The 25427-nt window shown below is 37.6% G+C and overlaps 1 protein-coding gene across 2 annotated transcripts; it reads right to left on the bottom strand.

The window, feature by feature from the left end:
- Positions 1-18776: 18776 nt before the first annotated feature.
- LOC126818614 (cis-aconitate decarboxylase) lies at positions 18777-23061 on the bottom strand. 2 transcript variants are annotated; one of them, XM_050546122.2, is made up of 4 exons: positions 22636-23061; positions 21789-21924; positions 20584-21079; positions 18777-20272 (listed from the first exon to the last, which is right to left on the bottom strand). In XM_050546122.2, the coding sequence occupies exons 1-4, from the start codon at positions 22651-22653 to the stop codon at positions 19360-19362; spliced, it is 1563 nt and encodes a 520-aa protein (XP_050402079.1). In that variant the 5' UTR covers positions 22654-23061; the 3' UTR covers positions 18777-19359. The 2 variants fall into 2 exon arrangements, with proteins under 2 accessions (XP_050402079.1, XP_050402080.1); XM_050546123.2 differs by lacking the exon at positions 22636-23061 and adding an exon at positions 22260-22280.
- Positions 23062-25427: the final 2366 nt, after the last annotated feature.

The raw sequence follows: 25427 nt of genomic DNA, 5'->3' as shown, positions 1-25427 counted from the left end.
AATAAATAAAGACGTTTGAATTATTTGTAGGTAGAAATCATTTCCTATTTAGTGTAAATGGGTATTAAAATAATTAAAATTCACCTTTTAGCCCGAATCAGTAACATCTTATGTAAACAATGCACGCGCTATTGAGCCAATGATTGACGCCGCGTGATGTGACGTCACGTGTTGAAACAGTCATCTGTTACAGAGCTATTAGAAGATCTCTGTGAAACAGATTGATGCCCTACATCGCACCTTATGGCAAAACGTTCATGTTAAGAATCTGCATCTTTGAATTGTAAAGAAGGATTTAAAGACCGTCGTACAATCTAAAGTATGAAATCTTTCTCACTGATCTATCGTGACCTCCGCACAAAGGAGTACACTGGAATGTAGATAAATGATCTATAGAATTAAACATATATCTATTGTTTTGGTACTTCCAACAAAATCGGGGGGGGGGGGGGGGGTAGCGCGTGCGCGTTGTACCATAAGGCCTGTTATTGAGTCTGTCCAACCTCGTGGGTTTTCTGTGGGGTCTCCGGTTTCCTCCCACTGCTAAAGCCCCTACGCGTAAGCGAATTTTTGAAATAAAATTGAACCATATGTTAGTTCCGAAATGACTAGATTGTGTCGAGCTGGCGTTAATTCACAACAAAATCGGGTGTTCAAACAGCAAGTCTCAACATATATAGATTAGCATGGGGCTCATTTGATTGTGGGACCCATGGCCAAGTGTCCAGCGTATCCATACGTTAAGACGGTCTTGTCGGAAGTTGGAACACTCCTTGGGTATAACATTCCGGGAAGCAATTGCATCTGCCAGACTGTTTTCATCTCTCGAATGTTGCCACACAGACGTCTGAATCGCCCTTTTAACACAAACAGAAAATGTACGAAAACCAATGACCAAAACAATGACAAATTGGGCGCATTGCCCAAAACATACGCAAGTCCAATAGACTTGCAATGTAAATTGTAAGATCTTGGGAAAAGAGAAGAGCAAAGAAAATAAATCTAGGTGATTGTGAATTATTCGCATAGTGACTTGTAAACTAACAGCATAAAGAGCAGACGTTAACTGAAAACAAGGCGGTGTGCGTGACCCGGCGAGATTGTTACGGGTTGGTGTAAAAAAATTCATTGTTGACACAGACATCTTTAAAACAAAAAGTCATTTGTCACACTTGTAAGCAAATCTGTGTCGGCATGTTATTGACAAACTGTACAGTATTGTCCAAAAGGTCAGAAGACTATCAAGACTCAAATGCCAAAACAACACTACCTCACAATTCAATACCCGTATCCGGAAACAGTTTGGTATGGATAGGTTTGATCTAATTTACTAACCTAGATCAAAACAAAACTGCAACAAATAGATGATGCAAACGTTCAACAAGAAAAATGTTTGTTGGTTTGCTAAGTATTCTAGACAGAATACCCTTCCTCGTACACGACAACTTTTATTAGCTGCTGCGATGGTTTGTATGTTGGTAGGAGATCACGGTGGCTATGTGGGTAAGACGCTGGTTCGCTAGCCTGGAAGTCGGGTGTTCGATCCCTGCATTGGCCGAGAAAGTTCATCCAGATTTGCCTGCTTGCTTCCCCCGTGTCAGTGATAATGGACGGAGGAGGGCTTGACAAGAACAGCTGTCTAGTCGTTCGGATGTGACGAAAAACCGAGGTCTCGTATACACATTGGCATGCACGTAAAATATCCCTTGACAGTTGGAATTCGAGATAAGAGTAGGCCGTAGTGCCGCTGTCCGGGCAAAATTTCCCTCATATAGCACACTGTATGGCGTATGTCCGTCTTCATAAGCCCAATTTGGAGCAAAACAGTAGGACGTTAAACCCCATTTCATTTCATTTGTATGTTGGTAGGACATAGAGTGATTCTTTTTAGTTTAAATACACAATAGAAAACGTTTAAAGATACATTATACAAGATTTAGATAAAGAGCTAACCATTCTTGCTGTAATAGCCCCAAAATAGATAATGTAAAATGAAAATATTGAAAATTTCATTCAAATTACTTCATTCTGAGCCACGTTACCACTATTTGTAGTTTTGGCAAGATGTGTGCATTGTGGTAACCAGTGTACTGGTATATTCGAGACTTCGCCTCGCTTTCCCATTTTTAAATTAAATTTTTAAATGGCGAACCATTCTCATCTAGTTAAAATCTCGAGTATCCGATGCTATCGAGAGTTGATTATGGTCTTGTTCTCTTAATAAATGTCTAATTAATAGTTTGTATAACATTTCAGACCTAAAGAAAGACCTGTAAGAGGCAGCTTTGGCGCTTGCATAATGTATGTTTAAGTGCTTCAAAATTATGAATTCACTGTCTCAGGTAAACAAAAACAATAAAACAAACTTGCGCAATATGGCAGGGATGGATAAGGTGTGACTTTTCCTGACGACCATCGCCCCTTAAATCACATGATTTGACATGACATAAAGTCAGTAAATAATATAAATATTGAAGCTACACCCAAATACAGAATAGACAAAAAAAGAGGCGAGCCACTGCATCTCCCGGATATATTTGTCCGAGAAAAAAAACACACAATCACGATGACAGACATAGAAATTGATATTTATTTGCAATAACATCATGACTTTTCTTCTATCGGATTTTATCAACAAACATTTAGAACAACAATTTTGTGGGCTAAACCTGGTTAGTCCTTGAAATGGTCCCATTGCTGATGGTAGTGGTAAATCTAACTCTAGCCACCGTAGTGGAAGGTTCTAAGGCCTTTATTTGATTACAAAGTTTGACATGAGGTCTGGGATATTACCCGACGGTTTTATAAAATCAGAAGCTCTGAGACAAGATTTCTGCACATTTAGATGCATACATGTATATGATTAGAGTAAAGTTGGGCCAAAATGGCAGAAATGCTTCGCAAGTTTGTCAATCTGATTAAAGCATAGATCCTATTTCGTTTCGTTTTTTATAGTTCAAAATTTCGTTTTACTTGTCTTCACTATACAGTGGAGGCCATCGGAATACATATATATATATATAAAAAAAAACGAAACGAAATATAGATCTGTATTTTAATCAGATTGCAAGTTTGTTTGCACCCTACAGGTACTACACATAGCTTATCAAATAATAAACTAATCCACAACCCGAGATTTGACGTGGGTAATGATTTGTGCATATAACAAATGTCGCTTCGAAAATGTAAAACGCATTGCCACACCGAAAAACTGTTCGGTGACTGTTTTAATTATTAAAACTTCATTGTTGCTGGTAAAAGCTTTTATTTCAATACAAATTATGACGATATGTGTTGAGAATTATTCGTTTGGTGCTATTTTTATTTGCACAAAGCATCAATGAATCAAAGAATTTTTAATACTATTATTGTAGTTCTATGAATCAATGTGAAGCGGGGACCAAGTCGACGCTATAATATTGTATCTAGTCCGACCGTTATATATTCGGTATGCAATACACCCTGTCTTCAACTTATATTTTCATTATTAATGGCCACCAGGGTGTCGTAATAATGTGTTTGAGGCCATTTCGCTGTACAGATCTTCGACAATGGAATCAATCTATTGGGAACACACAAACAGGCTGTCAAAAAATCAGAACAACTCTATTGGTATATCACTCGCTCTTTTTTACTATGCAAACGAAAATTCAATATTTTCTGTTGTCCAAAGTGGGTGACATATGTGGCATATTTAGTAAGAGATGGGGGATGCTTGTGTTGAGTGGACATTAAACTCACTCATACATTATGATATAGGCGCCTCTCTCTCTATCTCTGCAGTCATATACCTGTAGGCGAATAGATGTCAGCCGCCGGTCCTACACACCGGCGCCTGTAACGTGGAACGTTGATCGCAATTACTTAATTCCAACCCGTTATTATTATATCTTATGAAAGAGAATAGGTTTCAGACGAGTTATTTGCCCTTGACTTAGAATAGGAATTAGACCAGTTAGTTGATCATTTCGCTTACGAAAATGGACGTAACAGACTTTAGACATATACTTAGTCATAGCTTAATGTTATTTTTTAAATATTTTCCACGTTACCGGCGCCTGTGGTCCTACCGCGGAGTTCTCATTGGTTCCTTTCACTAAAAACGAATCAAAGATAAACTTTACCACCCACCACCCACTTTTTCGTGAAATCGATGTAAATTCCCAGAATTTTAAAACGAATTTATCTTTTATCTAGTTAGAACATTCCAATGAACAAATTATGTAACTGTGGGGTATTGCTATAAATAGATCCTGTTCATTTAGACAACTGGGAAATATAATCTGGAATTCTATCTGCACGACACTGAATAAATATTGAGGACAAGGAAGGTCAGATAATAGAATACCATACCTGTGTAGAATATTTTGGATTTTTCTTTTATAAAAAGGTCATATGTCAGTTTATGTTATAGAGTCAATGGGTTTGGGCGTGGTAGGGAATTCCCCTTTTTAAACACATTCCCCTTTTTAAACACAATTGTGTTTATTTTAACACTATTGAAGATTTATATGCGATAACTGTGACATACTTGAATAATAAATTTAAGGTAAAAGGTCCGCCAAGTGAAGTATTCAAAACAAACAACGTATGGTAATATCCAGACAATAGTCAAAGGACTTCCTAGAATGGTGGAGTGGGATTTAAATGTAATCCATTCCTTCATAACGAAGTAGTATAAAGTGCTCTTTAAAGTAAGCATACGATGCTTTGCTCGACACTATAACCACTATAATTTCATAGATTTTGAATTATAGATTAGAAAATATATATCAACAAGAAGGATCTGTACTCAGCGGTTTGGCTAATAAATGAATTTGAACCTAATTTGGGGTTAAACTCCTCTACAAAGAAGTCATTGCGGGAAGAACTTTAATTAACCTCTAGACCTATTGAAACCGTTACAGTTCACAATTGTAGGAGTTTTTTTTTATTCTGGACCAATAGGTCTGTATCGTCTCTCAGTAGGACAAACCACTTTTCACCCCACCAACACGTCGTTACTAAACACCAACAACAATGGGAGAAATACCTACATATAATAAGGAAGTTGGTACAAATTTTAAGCTAATTTACTGGAAATGGGTTAATGTGTTAAATTAGCTAAAATTTAGGTCTTTTACTAAAAATTTACATATCTTTTATTTTAACATTTTATGACCCGAACAGTGAACACCCAAGCAAATAATGTAAATTACAGTTCAAGAATAAATTGGCTTCAAAACTTATCTCATAATATACAAGTTCTTAAACGTGGCATAGTTCTCCTGGACTTCTGGATAATTTGTAGTTAGAGTTCTCTTAAAGATACATTAGTTAAGAGTTTAATAAAGAGTTGGCCATTCTTGCTATAATAATTCAAAATAGATGATAAAAAAGAAAATATTATTGAAAATTTCAGTCCAATTACTTTATTCTGAACGAGGATGTAACTGTTGGAAGTTTGGACTAGAAATAGGTATCAACTGTGTCCGCACCATCTACAAGCATTGTCGATCGTTTGATTAACAGACGATAAATCCACCCACATATTCTCGATTATCAAGTAACGTTCTCAATGGCTATGGTACCCTCGCTTGGTAGGCCTTTTAAAATCAGTTTCCGGTGGTTACGTCAGTGACTAACGGTAAAAGGTTAGCTTGGTCGGCCATTTCTTGATTTAATTTTAAATGGACGACTGTTTAAATCCAAGCTGTATCAGAGGGTCTACAGATTTGATTTTGAGTTTGTCATGTAAATAGAGGTCTAATTAGTAATTTATATAGCATCTGAAGCCTAAATAAAGACTTGTAATAGACAGATTTAGCTCTTGCATAATGCATGGTTAAGTCTTAATTCTTGGGGATCGTAGAAATCTACTCTACTAATTTTGGCAATGACAGGCGGGTGGCCTTTAATGGGTTCGAAATCACAACCATGATTTGATCGGCTTAGATACATCATGATGATTGTTTATTAATATGATTATTGGAGATTAATGTGTGGTTAAATTGTTACCTTGTTCATCCTAGGTCCCATGCATGTACGCCACAACCGGGCGAGTGGTATATGATTTTCAGACCGGAAGGTTCCGAATTGCAATCACGTGACATGGAATTTAATCCTGTCGCAGTTCTTCCAGTTCCAATAACAGGTTTAGCGAGCGGGCCGGGCGGGGGGGGGGGGGGTACTGTTATATCGATTGGTCGAGAAAGTATCGTATTCAAGTGGGGGGGGATGAATGGTTAGCACGTGCGCGCTGTATCATAAGGCCTGTCATTGAGTCAACTGGCGTAGTTTCGAAACCCGGGTTCTTCCGGTTTCCTCCCACTGCTAAAGACCCCTACGCGCAAGCGAATTATGGAAATATGTTAGTCCCGAAATGAGCTAGTTTGTGTCTAGTGGACGTTAAACCCTATCTCTCTCTCTCTCTCTATTCAGTTGGCGATTGCCTAAGTTAAAAGATATCGTCCCATCTGCAACATGGCTAATATCATCAGAGGCTTGACAGTGCTTATTCAGTAATCTTCTGGTGGCGTCTTTCTAGGTTTAGAAATATTACAATTATTCAGTTTAAGAATTATTATTTTTAAACAAGACTTTCCCTGTTCTATGTATATTCGGAAAAGCGTTTAAAATTAGAATCACTGATTAATTTAAATCACGCAAATCACACCTATATGACCACAATATCGATAAAGGTCGACCTATAACAAATCTGACACGGTTTCTAAAAATACAATAATACCTTATCAACTAATGCTTGTATATTAATGACTACAATAGTCACCAGGATGTTTGTAGATAAACAGATATTAATACTGTCCAGGAAGGGTTGTGCCCCGGGTCAGGGGTCAAAGTCTATTAATAAATGATATACATGTTTATATAGCGTGATGATAAATATAGACGGTGATTGTAAATACGGATGTTTTTCATAAATATTATAATCTGTATTTTATATATGTATCCGATATGGGGATGGGTTTGAGTTTGGATTTGTTGTTGTTGCTTGCATCAATACAACTAAGTTCAAAAGACTTGGTATACCATTTTGATATTCATCTCAATTTATTTAGATTATGAATATTTAATCATTCATATTTTTCACCCATTAATATCATATTTTATTTCCACGTCTATGAACTGTAATCACTGGCATTTTTCATTGTATTGTATAAATAAATCTAATACATTATATGTTATTCATTAGTTTCTCAGTTCATCGAGATTTTCCTTCGTTGTTTCCCCTTGTCAGTGTTGCAGAACGTAGGGTCTCACAAGGACAGCTGTCTAGTAGTTCGAATGGGGCGAAAAACCGAGGTCCCGTGTACACATTGGTGTACGTAAAAGATCCCTTGGCCGTTGGAATTCGATATAAGAGTTGGCTGTAGAGCCGATATCCGGGCAAAATTTCCTTTAGAGATCTATACAGTGCATGACCCACGTGCTGTATACTTGACAACAAAAGGTAAATTTCACCTACGCGTTATTTTTATCAGATGAAAATCTGGTTTTATCCAGACACCCTATAATACAGCTTGGGACACCGGTCTCCGTTTCCAGATGAAGACTGACGGGTTTACGTTGTTTGAAAACGTATCACGTATATGAGTTAGTTGCGCTGCCCTAAGGTAGAGGATTTTAAGGGCACAAAATTAAGCAGTTTTATTCTCCAAAATATAATCGAGATTCGTCCTTTAATATATTGCATTATATTGTATACATTAAATAAGCATTATGTAAGATTTGGTTAGAGTTGGCAATTCTTGCTAAAACAGTTCAAAAAAAAAGATAATGCAAAATGAATATATCGAAAAATTTCATATAAATTACTTTATTCTGAGCGAAGATATTAGCCTTTGAAGGTTTGACAAGATGTATGTGTACATGTACATTGATTGTAACCTCAGTACTGGTCGTTCGAAGCTACCCTCGTTTCTCTATTTTAAATTAAATCATTAAATGACTGGACCGTTCTAATCTACTTAATATCGGAGACATCCGATAGCATTAAGAGATAATGAAAAGAGAATATGCTGAAATTTTCAGTCAAAACGTATTCAAATCCACTAGATATCTTAAGCATCTAGAGTTGATTATAAGGCTTAAAGAAAGACCTGCAATAGGCAGAGTTATCTTTTAAATAATGCATGTTTAATCTTACATCTTACTGTTTAATATCTTACTTTTATTCATTAACATTTTTAATATCTTATTCTTATTTTATTCATTTATTGATATCTGACCGTTTATTTTATTCATTAAAATCTAAAATTTTATTGTGTACCTTATTTTCTTACCCTTTTTTGTATATTCTATTTGGTAATATCTTTTCTGTTTTCTTTCATTTCTTTTAATTTGAAAAGAGATATAAATTTTTAAAAAAAGTGGAAAAGAAAAAGAAATATATCAATAGTTAAAAAGAAATATATAAAATGTTAAAAAGAAATATATCATAAGGACAGAGGGGAGTGGGATCACCCTAATTAATTATGCCTAATATATAAAAAAAAAAAAGGTTAAATTACCATATTATTAAGAAGACATGCTTAAAGACTCTAACCAATGTATTTCTGTAGTAAGGGAAAATGAAATGGGGTTTAACGTACTACTGTTCTGCTCCTATACTGGGCTAATGAAGACGGGCATACGCCATACAGTGTGCTATGAGGGAAATTTTGCCCGGGCAGCGGCACTATCGCCTACTCTTATATCGAATTCCAACTGCCAAGGGATCCTTTACGTGCATTCCAATGTATACACGGGACCTCGGTTTTTCGTCTCATCCGAAGGACTAGACAGCTGTCCTTGTCAGGCCCTCCGTCCTACATCACTGACAAGGGGGAACCACGCCGGAAAATCTGGATGAACTTTATCGGACAATGCAGGGATCGAACACCCGACCTCCAGGCTAGCGAGCCAGCTTTTACCCACTTAGCCACGTGGTGATCCCCACTGTAGTAAAGGGGTATTGATTGTATGATTATTATTAAGCCTTGGTGGTGACTTCGGTCCCTGTTTTAATCTGTTATGAATAAGAGAGATAGTAAAGTCATATTCAAAGGGAAATGGGCGTTGTTATAAGTCTTAAAGATACATTATGTAAGATTAAGATATAGAGCTGACCATTCTTGTTATGATAGCTAAAAAAATAGATAATGTAAAATGAAAATATTGAAAATTTCATTCAAATTACTTCATTCTAAGCCAAGTTATCACTGTTGGTAGTTTTGACAAGATTTGTGCATAGTGGCAACCAGGGCACTGGTATATTCGAGACTTAGACTAGCTTTCCCATTTTTAAATTAAAGTTTAAAATGGCGGACCGTTGTAATCTATTTAAAATCTCGAGTATTCGATGCCATCGAGAATTGATTATGGTCTTGTTTTGTTAATAAATGTCTAATTAATAAGACCTGAAATAGGCAGATTAAGCTCTTGCATAATGTAGGTTTAATTAATGTTAAGTTTTTATTGTTAAATTGTCTTACTCATGGATGTAATATAAATGTATGGTTATTATTCATTATTGATCATTGCTTGATAAAGATATATGTAAGAGTATTGAAACGTTGCATGTAATAAACCAAGAAGCAGTAAATCCATAAAGTTGTGTTATTATGAATATTACACCTCTACTTCTAAATGTCATTTAAGGATATATAAAAGACATTTAAAATATTAATCAAAAAATAGTACTCGGAAATCCTGCACATGTCAAGGTTAACCCTCCTATTAATTATGATGTAGGGTGACCCACCATAAATAAATATCTCCAAATATCTCGACAATTACGCCACAATATTTATATATATGCCAAGCCTCAAATCAGTTTCACACAATTATAGTCACTAAATAAACGATCATGTTGTACTTAATAAGCTATGACCATTAATCATCTATAAATAATAGACTGAAAACTGGTTCCAAGTGTCGTCCATAACATCCAGACACTTTTGAGTAAAAGATAGGTTACGTGCCCTTGTTTTGAAATTAGTCTCGCTTAACCAGTCTATCGACCATTCTACGTCTGATTGACAGGTCGGGATAATCAAGACTACTTTTTTACGAAACATAACAGAAAGCTAGAACAAGAAATTGAATTTAGAAATAAGCACTTTAGACAACTCAACAATTGTTTTAAGAAACTTGTAAAAGTAAAATGAAACTACTGCTAGTATCATGTTCTTGTCTAACCCGAGTGTTTCAGAGATATTATTTGTACTAAACCAAAAGATGCGGCTCTTAACGGTACAGTTAATGATAAAGCAATTTAAAAAATAAAACAAACGTAATTTCTAAAGCTGCTGTAATAACCAAGAAGCTACATTTTACTGCTATTCAAAATCGTCAACAATAGATTTTTTACGGCTGTAATAGTTGATATATTTGTAGAGAATTGCACGTGCCATGGCTATTTAACGACTCAAAGAGAGTGCGGGGTAGTCAGAAATCAGTTCGAGACACGCAACTGAAGCGTGCACATTTAGCCGTGTCGAGACCAACTTTCTGTAGAGTGCAACGGTAACCCTATATGATGGCGTACTTTTTGTCTAATTCAATTTTTTATTTGACGTCGATTGAAATATATAATACACTATTTATATATTTTAATGGCACTATCGTAGGTTTTATGACAACACCCTTCAAGGAAGTTACCGAATCTAAACAGAAACAACGTTGGATTTGGGTGTGGAATGTTTTGAATTTCAGTTTCATTAGTAAAGCTAAAAAATTTATTAACCTGTTTGTCTGTAATCCCGGATCTTCCGGATTTTTTTAGTCTAACCAAACATAATTTTTGTATGCATAGCATGCGTATTGTTAAAATCACGAGCTGCCATTATTTATTTCGAGTAAGTGTATGTTGACGTGGAGACAAATGAGCATTGACAGATGTATTAATAAACACACTGTCTTTAACTAAGAGGCTAACCGAACTATCCGGGTTTAACTTCATAACACCCACACAGACATGTAGAGAGAGAGAGAGAGAGAGAGGGAGAGAGAGATGCGGTTTAACTAATATATGGTTTAATTTTATTTCAATAATTCGCTTGCGTGTATAGGGGTCTTTAACAGTGGGAGGAAACGGAGGACCCAGAGAAAACCCACGCCAGCTGACTGAATAACAGACCTTATGATACAACGCACACCGCTAACCATTACCCCCTTCCCTCTTAAACCATGTATAACAAAACTGAACAGACTGGTAAGTTAAAAGAAAGAAAACAAGAAGTCTCATCAATACACAGCGCCCTTGCATATTTATTTGTACAAAATAATTAAATACCAGATAATTAGCAACATGCTATTCAGAAACAATTCAAAACTGCGGAAATGCACTGCTGTTTTTATTAGAGGTAACCATTGTATGTTAATAACAGGCCAATTGCCTACACATGAACATAAACAGTTCATATGGGCGAATTATTTGACGGCCCCATTTCACTCGCAAAGAGATAAACAAATCCTCAGACATTCAGCAATTCGTCGTGGCATGCTCCTAATCAATGTAACACACTGAAGCAACGATACGCTAAACAGTAAATCTTATGCAAGAACCAATAGGAAAGCAAACAGGGATAGGATAAACCAGCAAGCGGCAGTTTTCATCAACCTTTCCTTGAAGTGTCAAATTTGACAATGAACCCCTCCCACGTGTATGGCTCTATTGCGTGTCGCATGCGCAGCTCAGTGGTTCTGTTGGGGCGATAAGTTCTTCATCTGTATACATACTCTCAAAGCATGTCAAGTGTCCATTAATATTTATCATATCACAACCTGCATAGGTATTTGTATTTCAATATTCCCTACTTTTTTGGAAGAGTATATAATACAAACTAAGATAAATATATTCATATTGATTTTATTTTTTTTATCATTAAATCCAAAAAGGCACAACTACTTTTATAGATTGATGTTTGTAGAAGGTTTTATAAAAAAAATGGAAATAAGCAAAAGAAATAATAAAATAACAGGAAATGAATTAAAATGAATTAATTACAAAGATCTGTGGGGACACTTCGTTTCGCATAATTAGATACGGGGTATTTTTTTATTGCGTCTGATTTTAAGGAAAACTTCTTATTGACCAATGATTTGATTGGTTCAATCGAGTATTTGAAGAAGGAGTTAAAATAAATATCACGGTCAGCTAAACTTTATGTATTCAGATCCTGTTTCAAACAACAAAGAAATTAAAGGGAAAGTTATGTGCGTTCTACTTAATAAAAATACGTAAAGGTTAATTAGCTACCAAGATCCAAATAAATGAAAATGTGTATGGTCTGATGTATTATATATTAGAGAAGCGGACGTTAAACCCCACCCTGGTAGTAAGCTTATCCTTAATAACAACTATCGTGTAAGCATTCAACCGTGTAAACACATTATTTGACTATATATATATTTAATATGACTCGTAAACATTGTAGAAGTGGACGTTAAACCCTACCCAAGTAGTAAGTTTCACCTTAATAACAACCTTGTAAACACATTGTTTGACTATATATAAAATATGCCTCTTGTTAATTCTTGTCTCTCTCTTTGCTCGGTTCCAACTTTTGCCCAAATTGTCGTTGGGATGAATGTCTTCCACCACAGGCGGAGCAAGACCTGACCATGTCAGACTTTTGCCCAACTTGTCGTTGGAATGAATGTTTTCCACCACAGACGGATCAAGTCCTGGCCATGTCATAGTTTGTATACGGTTGAAGACTATAAACGTGTGACTGCCCGCCGTAACACCGTAACCATCATCTTAACTCCTATATCCTTCTGACTCGAAACCATGAATATTCAAGACACCTTCTTCGTTCGTTCGTCCGTCCGTCCGTCCGTTCGTTCGTGTTGCGTAACGTGTGTTTCCACTTGAGTGATATCGCAAACAAATTTCTTTATTCTTTTCGATTCTAGACTAAAATTTCAAGACAAGTAACCTTGCAAGAAAAGGGGGGGAGGGGTGCTATTACTGAAAAGAACGTCATTCGTGGGTAACGAAACTGTGGAATCTAATGGTGGTCTGCCTAGATGCCAGTTAATTTCTACTTTGAGAAATGTTCGGTCCTATTAATCGACAAGAGCGGGGGTGGGTAATGAAGTCCAAAGTATCGTAAAAAGTGACAGACAAGGAAAGATACGATATAGATAAAAGTCCCTTTCATTTGTAAGGTCTTAAACCATTATTCTGACCATAACTTCCTGGTTTTTATTTCTTTTCGTATAAAAGATAAGTTAGTTCAATAAAATGATATCCCCGTGTTTAAATAGAAATATACTTGAAAATACTTTCGTAGTTCTGATGTGACTTAGATATATAATAATATTGATTACTCATTCGTAGTACTGATATAATAATATGGATTACTCATACGCCATTCAATCAAAACGTCCGAGTATCATTAAAGAAATGGTGTTAGGGAAGGGGAATACCCTGTCTAATATCAATCTGTCTTGACCTTTTGACCAATGTAATTTTACTCATTTTGTCGTTAAAACCACCCGACCGAACAGACTAATGTGTAGGAGATCTCGGTAAAAAATTATTACTGTTTAAAGAGTGAAAATTAAAAATATCGTATGATAAATTGTAATTTATGACTTCAAGAGAGAGAGAGAGAGAGAGAGAGAGGGGGGGGGGTTAACGTTCACCCCACATTTCGCGACTAATATATGGTTCAATTTTATTTCAATAATTCGCTTGCGCGTAAGGGTCTTTACACTGAAAAAAACCTTGTGTTGGATCTCAACACAAGGACTTGTGTTAAAAATATTCAACACATGTTTGTGTTGTATTGCATTGCAATGACACAAGTTTGTGTTCTTTTCAATGTCTTAACACAAACTTGTGTACATTTTTAAAATCTTGTGTGGTTTTTTTTCCATATAATTAATTACGTCGACATTAAAGATAACATTTATTATGTTACTTTATCACATGGTTGTTCATGGGAAACCAGCCGAATATATCGGGGACGAAATTCTGGAGGATCTAATAGAGAGGGGGTACCAAGCAACCGAGGTATATCGGTTTAAAGTGGCCGAGGGGAAGGACCAGGGAAGCGTCGCCCTAACCTTCAAGAAAGGTACAGCGCCCGAGGCACTTAAAATCGTCTACCTCAACCGACGTACTCACCCCTATGTACAGAGGGTAAGGCAGTGCGCCAACTGTCAGAAGCTGGGGCACACAGTCAAGTACTGCAAAGGAAAGATTGTGTGCGCCCAGTGTGGGGGGAGTCATGCGACGACCGACTGCAGGGCGGGCATTCAAAAAAAATGTTCGAACTGTAAAGGAGGTCACGCAACGAACTCTCCTGAATGCCCGAAAATCCAGAACACCAAGGAAACTCTAAAGATCCAGGTAAGTTTCAATGAAGCCTCATTGATGCTGAAAAAGAAGGAAGGGAGGACAAAAGATGTCAGGAATAGGGCTCCGGTTGCAAAACCAATTCCGGGGCCGATTCCATCGACATCCCAAACAACGCCGAAAAAACCCACCACGGCACCCAACCAAAAAGACAAACCAACACCAAAGAATAAGACCAAATCCAAGAAGGAAGAGGAACCGAAAACGAATGTTCATGAATCACACTTCATTCCTAAATTTAAAACGGAAAGTGGCTTCATGAACTTCATGATCGAGTTCCTCCGGGTGGCCGTGTCCAATGAGGACCAAACTACCAAGATGACAAACCTACTCGGCAAAATAAGGACACACATGGTCAACCCCGATGTCCTGTGTGTCATGATTAATTCAATCAACACGGTAAAAAAAAGATCAAGAGAAGAAGAAACCACAAAAGGCGATCAAACGGCAAACCTCGCACTCCGTAGAAGGATATCTCATGTTCGTCACTACAGCACTGGCGATATGCCCAGTTGCTTGCCGGTTTTAACACCAAAGACGAACACTAATGAGGTACCTCCTATGGAATGTGAAACGCCAATTGACCAATAAATAGACAAGACAGAGAGGCATCCATCCGGACAGTCATCATGGCGGGCCAGGTAAAAGTTCTACAACTAAACGTTAATGGACTGGCCCCCAGATGTGCTGAGCTGAGAAAATACATCACCCGCAACCCCAAAGATGTAATATGCCTCCAAGAAACCAAGCTACTACCAACCAAGAACGACATCTACTTGCCCGGATACACTTGTCAGAGAAGGGACAGACCGGGCAGCACGACACGTGGCGGTGGTCTTGCCATCTACGTCAGTGATAACTTAAATTATATTTCTGTTTCGCTGGACGTAGAGGACCCTCTAGAAGCAATGGGCATAGCCATCACATTGAGCAATAATACAAAATTGACAATAGTGAACGTCTATGTACCCCCAGATGTCACGAGAAAACCAGTTGACTTCCAGTCACTTCTCGACCAGCTTCCGCAGGGCGAATTTGTGTTTTGCGGGGATTTCAACGCAAAACATGTCCTGTGGGGGTCACCGAGGAATGACTGTCGGGGGATTAGCCTATGCTCAATAATAGAAGAGAACGACCTATGCGTACTGAACGACGAGAGCCCTACTTTTGTTGGAGGAAATGCCTCACCTTCACATCTGGATCTCACGCTCTGTACGCTTGGTATGGCAAACCGCTGCGACTGGCAAGTACACGAAGATGAAACACTTGGCAGCGACCATCTACTGATAGAACTCTGCATCCAATGTGAAACAACCAGGGAAGTCTGTAACGGGAAACCCAATTGGAAAATAAAAGAGGCTGATTGGGCTAACTTCCGTGTAGGCTGCCTTGGGTGGAAAGAAGAAGACATCATCGATGCCAACATCGACGTGTACGCAGCCAACATCACGAGTGCTAGTATAGGTGCCGCAGACAACTCCATTCCCAAGACTTCTGGAGGGCAATCAAGGATTAGAAAACCTTGGTGGTCACCAGAATGTCAGAAGGCGGTTAACGAAAGAAAGAAGGCACTACGCCTACGGAAACGCCACTACAATGAAGTCAATCACCAAAACTACCTGAAGTTGAAATACGCCGCAAGAGACACCATCCGGAAGGCACAAAGCGGACACTGGATGACATTCTGTAATGCGTTGAATCAAAACACGCAAACAGGTGCCGTCTGGAAGAAGCTGAACGCCATGAACGGGAAGCGCAGATCATTCAACATACCAAACCTAAAGAGGGGGATCACGTGGCTAAGTGGGTAAGACGCTAGCTCGCTAGCCTGGAGGTCGGGTGTTCGATCCCTGCATTGGCCGAGAAAGTTCATCCAGATTTTCCGGCGTGGTTCTCCCTTGTCAGTGATGCAGGACGGAGGGGCTGACAAGGAAAGCTGTCTAGTCGTTCGGATGGGACGAAAAACCGAGGTCCCGTGTACACATTGGCGTGCACGTAAAAGATCCCTTGACAGTTGGAATTCGATATAAGAGTAGGCCGTAGTGCCGCTGTCCGGGCAAAATTTCCCTCATAGCACACTGTATGGCGTATGTCCGTCTTCATTAGCCCAGGTTAGGAGCAGAACAGTAGGACGTTAAACTCCATTTCATTTCACCAAACCTAAAGAATGGAGATGAGTATGTTACCAACGGCAATGAAAAGGCAGATCTACTTGCAAAAGCTTTCGCTGACGCAAGCAGGGACGAAAACCAATCACCAGAGTTTCTGAAGAGAAAGGAAATCTTTTACTCACAGCACCCTTCATTAGAAATTGAACCTAATGAAGGGGCTAAACCAATCAATCTACCCTTCTCTGAGGAGGAGTTAAATCAGGCTCTTTTCCTCAAGAAGGATAGTGCGGCTGGTGAGGACAAAGTAAAGTACTCGATGCTCAAACATCTGCCTAGAAATGCCAAAAGGATACTACTAAACTTCTTCAACACATCCTGGCTGGCAGGAGAGGTACCTAAAGAATGGCGGAAAGCCAACGTCATCCCTCTTCCAAAACCAGGTAAAGAGAGAACAAAGGCAGAGTCCTATCGACCAGTAAGTTTGACATCCACACTGTGCAAAACCTTGGAAACAATGGTTAACATACGACTACAGTTCTATCTGAAGAGCAACCGACTGATCGACGAAAATCAAAGCCGGTTCAGGAAAGGGCGTTCAACAACGGTCCACTTGGTGAGACTACAGCAAGTCATGTCGCAGGCACTCCTCTCTGGGAACTCGTAGATTTAACTAAGGCTTTCGATTTAGTCTGGCTAGACGGGCTGCTCTTCAAGTTAGGACGTATTGGTATAACGGGCATAATGTTTCGGTGGATCAAAAGCTTTCTGAGCGATAGAAAGATACAGGTGAATGTTGGCAGATTCCTGAGTGCCGGCAAACATTAGAAAATGGCACGCCTCAGGGATCGGTTATCAGTCCCACTCTCTTCAATATCATGATCAACGACATACAGAAATCGTCCTACCTCGACGCCAAAACTGAGTTAGCTAAATTTGCTGATGACAGTACCATATGGAGGAAAGGGAGGAACTTCTGTGAACTACAAAAGAAAATGCAGAAGGCCTTAGACAAATTCATGGCATGGGCAAACGATTGGGGATTCAATGTCTCGGAGAAGAAAACAGTCGGTATGCTTGTAAGCAGGGATAGAGGGATAAGCAGAATAACTCTGTGTATGAATGGGAAAACAATCGAGTTTAAAGACCAAACCAAGTTCCTTGGCGTAATCTTTGACCGAAGGCTGACCTGGAAACATTCCACTGTCCAGGCAAAATTCCTATCGTGGGTATGCGTGTCTTCATTAGCCCGGTTTCTGAAGTAAAATAAAAAGCTAAACCTCGTTTCATTTCATTTGTAAACGAATCTAAAATACAAACGCGGCTGTGGTTTTGTATCGCTGTTACAGTAGAATAGATTTATTGAAGAATTTGTTTCTTTTATTAAGATGGATTAGACATAAAAATAGATATAAACCTTTATACATTATATCCTAAAATAGTATAACGTGTCTACTGTGAAGGAGTTATACCCCCTGGCTTTCTGTCCTGATGCGTTAAAGGAGCAAAGAATTTAACGTGTAGACACGTTATACTATTTTAGGATATAATGTATGGCGTATGCCCGCCTTTATAGTCCAGTTTATGAGCAGAACAGTAGGACGTTACACCCCATTACATCGAGAACGCGAGTGGATCTCACTTTTCCCACCCATCTGCACGGACTAGACGCCTATAACTGTCCTGCACTACTGACACGGTGCAACTAGACTGGACAATTCCGAGGAACTCTCTTGGCCAAGTTTCTTGAAGTCTGGAACTCCTGGTTAGTAAGCCAGTGCCATACTGGGCCACGATTTCAGAAATGTCATGGAATCGGGATTAGCCCACTACTTGTCTGTACCAGTTGGTTTCATGTATACGATACTCAGTTAGAAGAAGAGATCGAAATGGAGTTTAAAGTCGTGTTGCTCTGCACTGTATGTAATCTATACACCCACTAGGATGATGGCCATATTGCTGCTATTTATCGAAGCGTATATAGTAATAAGAGTAATGTAATATACAAATTTTGGCGGGCGGACGGTTGGGACTAATAAAGCATACAATGAATCAAAATGGGGTTAAACGCTCTACTGTTCTGCTCCGTCTGGTGGGCTAATGAAGACGGACATACGCCACACAGTGTGCTATGATAAAATATTGCCCGAACAGCGGCACTACGGCCTACTCTATATTGAATTCCAACTGTCAAAGGGTCTTTTAAGTGCATGTCAATGTGTACGGAAAACAATAGCTAGGGAAAGACTTAAGACACATCTCAGCATTTACTAAAACAACTATAACAGTCAAATTCTATTAAATTATCACATAAAATATAAAAAAATAAAAAATATTTATTTACACTTTTTACAAAATGAAACGAATTTTTATATACAAACAAGATCATGTTATTTACACATAAATATTTATGCACATATTTTCACTTTTACCAATTAATCAAATCAATTATTAAGATGTAAACTGCTATCAACGGCTGATTAATTAGTATAAAAGCGAACTGGATTAGTTTGTAAAATAAACTAAATATAAATAATGACAAATGAGAATTGACTTTAAATACATATAGATGACGTTAAGCTGCATCCGAGCAAAAATTATATGAATTTTATAATATTCAGTTGACTTACTATTAGTTTTTAACTGGATTAGTTTGTAAAATAAACTAAATATGAATAATGACAAATGAGAATTGACTTTAAATACATATAGGTGACGTTAAGCGGCATCCGAGCAAAAATTATATGAATTTTATAATATTCAGTTGACTTACTATTTGTGTTTACAGTTTATGATTAACATACACGTTATGACAAGATGATGAAGTGTGAAATCATAATAACTCAATAGAGATAATCAAAGATGAAGGTGTTAGAGATTCAGTACGGAATTCTCCCAGTTTTAATGAAATAAACTTAGGAAATTTGAAGATCGATTTCTTTTATCCATATTTCTGATTTGGTTAATGAATTCAGATTGTTTCGTGAGATGAAGTGAAGATGTGTTGGTTAAAAATTTTCCTTCCAAATCTTTCTGGGAGAGAGGGTTTCTCCAATGACCATACGGGGTATCACATCTGGATATGGCTTGCGTGCCATCTTTAAGGACAATGCGAACCTCGATGTACATATCTTTAAAGGTAGCTAGGTTATCGGATGGTGTGCTGATTTCCGCTTTCTTCAACAGATTTACCAGTTGTGGTCGAAGGCGGTGACTAGAGCGATACGAATCTGAGGTGACATGACCATCAAGAAGTGCTGTACAGACGTTGAACTGAAAGGAATGTCGAGCCTCGTGCTCAGATGAAGGTAGTGGTCGGTTGATATATTTGGATTTTGGTGCCAAAATGTCAATGGAATCAATTTGGTCTGGGTGGATCTGTTCATCAAATGGGAATACTTTATTTCTGGCACCGAGAGAAGCATCTATGGCCCAATGCATACCAAGATGAGCCGGGTATCGTTTAATGGCTACATCTTGATCATGTAGAACAAATTCTGTTCTACCGGAATGATTGATCAGGAATTCTTCAGGATTATAATCATCATAGAAAGCACCATAACCAGAGGCCATATCGAGGATATCGCTATTACCTTCGAGTCCATAATCAGCCAAGAGAGCTGCTTCCAGTCCAAATCTCGCAGCTTTTCCGGAATGAAGAGGCTTGGTTGTCGTTCCAGCATTGGCCATTGGTGCCCCAGCAAAGGATGCAGCGATAGCGAGCGCATGACGACTCTTCTTTGGACCAAGGCCTAAGAGACGAGCTGAAGCTGCAGCACTACCCATAACCCCTACAACTGCTGGTGGATGAAACCTGTAATTGAATTGTGAAAAATATAAAAATGTGTAATTTAATTTTTCAATGATTCTAACATTATCGTCACAGTTCAGAAAAACGAAATCGTACATAAACAAAATCGTGTTATATAGACAGAAGAATACAAATATTTGTGGACCAAGTTGGAAGATGTGATAGAGACTGACATTCCTAGTGGTGATGTGGTATTAGATTAAACATAAGCGGCGGTGTGTATGAAAACCGCCATCATTATTTAAATATTACAGTTAGGTTTATTAGAGTTGATCTATTAAGCACAAGTAGACAAATATATAGTGTGCACTTACCTTTGAGGAATTTCCTTTGCAATTTCTGAACAGCGAAGCAACAAGCCCTGGACTTCAATACCAACATTGTAAGCTACTAACAGATCTTGTGTGGTTGGTTCAAGAGATCCGGTCATCGTCTCCGCTAAAGCTATGATGGCAGGAAGAACAGGTCCACTAGGGTGTGTAGCCGGAAACCAGGTATCATCAAAATCCATGGCGTGGACATTAACGCCATTTATGTAAGCTGCAATTGCTGGTGAAGCCTTTTTTCCGGACACTCCCCACAGAGAGCTCTTTACCAGTTTGTCATCGTGAACAGAGTCAAAGGCACCGCTAGCGACGCATTTTGAGACTATTTCTGATATTTCAGTTTTGGCACCAAGAATTCCAACTCCAAGAGTATCCAGCATCATGCGTTTGCTTCTGGAAATTGTGACATCGGATAGGTTGTCAAAAGTGGTGTTTGCTACGATGTCTGATATCCATGACGTCACACTGACCGGGGGGAGATTTTCTATGAAAATAAAAAAGAAAACATAAATGTAGACTGGAACTCAACAAATTGCATTTTCTTTAAAACAAGTAAACTTTTTCATTATCTAATAAAGTTTCGTATTATTGAATAACGTGTGGTACATTTTTATTTCAATGATTCACTTGTACGTAGGGGGTAACGAAAGTCACGAAGAAAACTCTCCTTGGATCGAAACCATGCTACTTGACTTAGGATTTAAAACATACGCGTTCAAGCACCCCCCCCCCCCCCGCCAAACCCCAACACAGACACTTTTTATAAGGACAAGATTTATAGGACCAACACAGACACTTTTTATAAGGACAAGATTTATAGGAGCAACACGGCATACTTAAGAAGTAATAAAAATATATACAATATTAATGTAAATACTTTTAGTATGACATTAACGTAAATATGGTATAAAATAAAGCCTGTACGAAAGAGATGGCAGAACTATCATTACGTTCATGTCCTGTCATAAGACACATAAGATGAAGAACGTCATGTAAGCCTGGTCAGAACTTAAGTCAGAACAGACTGATTTCCTTTTCCATTTGGATACAAAATGTTGTTTGTTTTTTAATAAACGTATTCGTCTATATATATTAAAGCATTTAATCTGGCATATTGGAGCTTCTTTAAATTCGAACCACAGTATTTAAAATATGCTTAGCTTTGTTTTGTAATGAAAAAAATATTTGTTTACCTTTTACTGCCACTGCTCCTTGATGATATTGTCGACCGTGTATTGTTTTGTCGTCGGGTAGTGATGCGTATCGTCTGATAGATGCCGCCACTTGTCGCCTGTGTTTTCCCACACTTTTCATATTTCTTGATAATTCCTGTTCATAAATAAACCATTTAATTCTTTAATCCTTAATTAATTTTTAAAAGACGTTTAAAGTCAATTAAATTAACAAGCAACGAACAAATTGACTTATTCACGAGTTATACCAATGAAGCTATTGAATTCTAAGGCACAGTTAAAAACTACCTGAAAATTTATAGTATTTTTTATGTTTTAAATAGTAATTTAAGAACGCGATTTAAAAATATCGAAACAAATTAGTTCGAAAAAAAGTAAACAAAAATGTTAAAACTATATTTAAAAACAAAAACCTAAATTTATCATAAACACTTGACGAATATCAGTTGAGGAATAGAGTAGTGTTACTACCTTGCCGCAAGTTTTTGGTATAATACCCCCCAAATTTGTCACCCGTATTAAACAAAGCTTAGGAAAAATAAGCGATTATCACCACATGTTGTAAACGGAAATTGGTTAATATTTTAGAACAAATCCGAGGCACATAACTAAAAACTTAATCACCAAAATAACTTACATAAAAACAAAAGAGCGATTTAGCCCCATGTGTAATCCAGTTATACAACACGAGAAAATCTTAATATTTTTATATCTTATGCTTTTTAGTAAAATATAAACATACAACTGCAATAAACTAACACAATTTACTTGCACAATATACCACTACATTCAGTTTCATACCAGCAAATTGAGAAATCAAAATATAATAATATAAACTAAAGTTTACCTTAGCTACAACTTCCATTCTTTAAGATTATATGCTGCTCTTTCGTTTGGATTGTCTTTCCAATTTGAATTTTACATGGTAGCAAATGTGTTTAAATACACGCCAAAAGGGTGGGCGTCCCGGGTTTTATTTTAATGAATCCAGGATCTATCCATGGTTCGGTGACATCACTGGATATTTATAAAGAATGGATACGGAAGGAAGATTTTATAAATTTGTAAAATACATTGTCGATAATGCACAAATTATTTTTAACAATCTGAGCACGACTTCTTTAAACATTTCCCATTGGTTTAGATTTACCACGTGGTCCGTTCGTCGACAACTTGTCATTAATGAGGCGTTTACTTTTCTTGGAAAAAAATCCCTATTGTCAAGTGGCAAGAGATATCATACTATAGCTACTCGGGCTGGTTAGTTATAGTATACATCCGGAAACCCAACGAAGCGATATATAGATGTTTGTAACCTACATGGCCTTTTGTAGAACAACTTTAGATCTAAGGTCACGTTCCGCAGGTAAATTCACCTCTACCGAACTATCATAGCCAGTTAGTCATTGTATTGGCGGGTCTCATTAGAAAACTTAACACACCCAATTATTGTTTTATTTTGTAAATAAACGAGGGGACTAGAATGTTTTGTTTTGGCCACTTCCGTTACAAGGTTAATGAGTAAACAAAAAAAACTTGCTGCAGAAACTGACAAGTAATTGCCTTTAAAAAAGTGTCTGACGCATTGCCTTATAAAATCATTGGTTGGGTCTGTTCAGTTCGAACTACTGCCTTTTTAAACTTAAATATACAGTGCTAGAAAACTGCAAGAAAAAAACCTCACAGTCAAAACAAGCAATACAGAATGGAAATCACGCGGGAAAGTTTGATTTTTTTAATGAAATATATGTCCACCCATTAGAGAGTACCCAAACTATGGTAAAATCCTACCCATAAGGATGACATGTGCACAAGGCATGTCATAGTCACAGACATAAACTGTCCTAAAGTCGAGAAGTGCTGCAAGAGTTTTTTTTTTCTTTTTTCTTTTTTGAATGGTTTGATACAAGGAGATCTTCTATCGCCGCTCTTTTACATTATATGTCTTAACGTGATTGGAAGAATATTGACTAACTCAAATACATATTCGTTCAGGTGTTTTGATAAATGTAATCGGTAAATAGTCAACTAGTTGGTATTATTTGATACAGAAAAAAAAAAAATTCTACGGAGAGAGAGAGAGAGAGAGAGAGAGAGGGGTGGGTTTAACGTCAACTCGACAAAAAATCTAGGTCTTTTCTGGACTAACACAGGGTTCAATTTTATTTTAATAATTCGTTCGCATGCGCCTAGGGATCTTTAGCAGTGTGAGAAAACCGGACGACCCGGAGGAAACCCACGAGGTGGACAGGCGACCCTTCTCCTTGTCATGTACAACTAGGGAATCGAAACCACGCCAGTTGGCTCAATGCCAGACCTTATGATACAACGCACACGCGCTAACCATTCGACCATCCAACCCCCCTGAGTACTGCGAAAGATGCCCCTTATGGTATTAGCAATATTTTAATTCCAGTATAACGTTTATATTTCCAATACTAATATAATGGATTTGAAAAACTATCCTAATCTTATGTATATTCATCGGCACAACGTCGTTCCCGGACAAATACTATCGCCATCCCCGAATCAGATATTACTTTTCATTCATAGATACTTACAAACAAAAGTTCGTGACGTATTTATTTACACCTTAACTCAAGGTGACATCAACCGGATGTAAACAAACATAATTCTTTGAATCTTCCCATTTGTCACATAGAGCATCAGGCGACAATCTTAAAAATCAATCTGCTAATGTCCAGCGCAAATTAGAGCGTGACCGTGTGATTTTTTTGTGGTGTTTATCTACAAGAAAGTCATAGTAAACTGGCTATCTTTTCAACTGGTTGGCTCTAATTTGCATTGATCATGAAAAAATCACTAACCAGTATTACCCCAGAGGCCTTAGTACGAAACTTTTTATATCTTAGTAAACTTCTTTTTTTAAAACACATTTGGGTAGTATTCTTTAAATAATGATTTCGACTTAACAGAAATGAAATGAAATGAAATGGGGTTTATAACGTCCTACTGTTCTGCTTCTATACTGGGCTAATGAAGACGGGTCAACTTAACAGTAACTTCACGAAGCATAAATTGGTGTTATTTTAGTAATACCAATACGCCTTCAGCCTATGGTTTTGTAAGAAGTAGACTTAAATAGGAATGTATTGTAGGACAAAGTCGAATTTTTACTGTTTTGAATGGTATGATGCAAGGTCATTCTCTATCGCCATTCTTAAACAATATATTTCTTAACGACATAGTTAAGTCGATGACACACTCCTTGCAGTATGTTATATCATAAATCTATCGTAACACTTGTATTGTCATTTGCCCATAGTTTGCTGGTAACTTCGATAAAAATCAATCTGATTCAAATTAAGATTCGTTTCTTTGTAAACAGTGTTCAGATCAAATTCGTTGGGGCTTTGTTTTGTGGTTAATTATGGGAATTTGAAACCCCAAACGTATAGGAGTTGATCTGTTGGGCTTGGTGGTATAGTATGAACAATTAATAGAATACTAAATAGATCTGTCACTGGTAAAACACCGTTGTGATCGAAAGTAGGTTAGATGACAATGTAGTGTAAACATTAGGGGGAAAATTGAGTCGAAGATAAACTTCTGGTTTTGTGCTGTAGTTTCCTGTTCTACTAATCAGCAACAATAATCGCCAGTAACTAACAAGGGTGT

Source organism: Patella vulgata, chromosome 4, assembly GCF_932274485.2.
Source record: "Patella vulgata chromosome 4, xgPatVulg1.2, whole genome shotgun sequence".
NCBI lineage: Eukaryota > Metazoa > Mollusca > Gastropoda > Patellidae > Patella > Patella vulgata.
The sequence above is the reverse complement of the archived record's forward strand: the minus strand, read 5'-3'. Positions and strand labels throughout refer to the sequence as shown.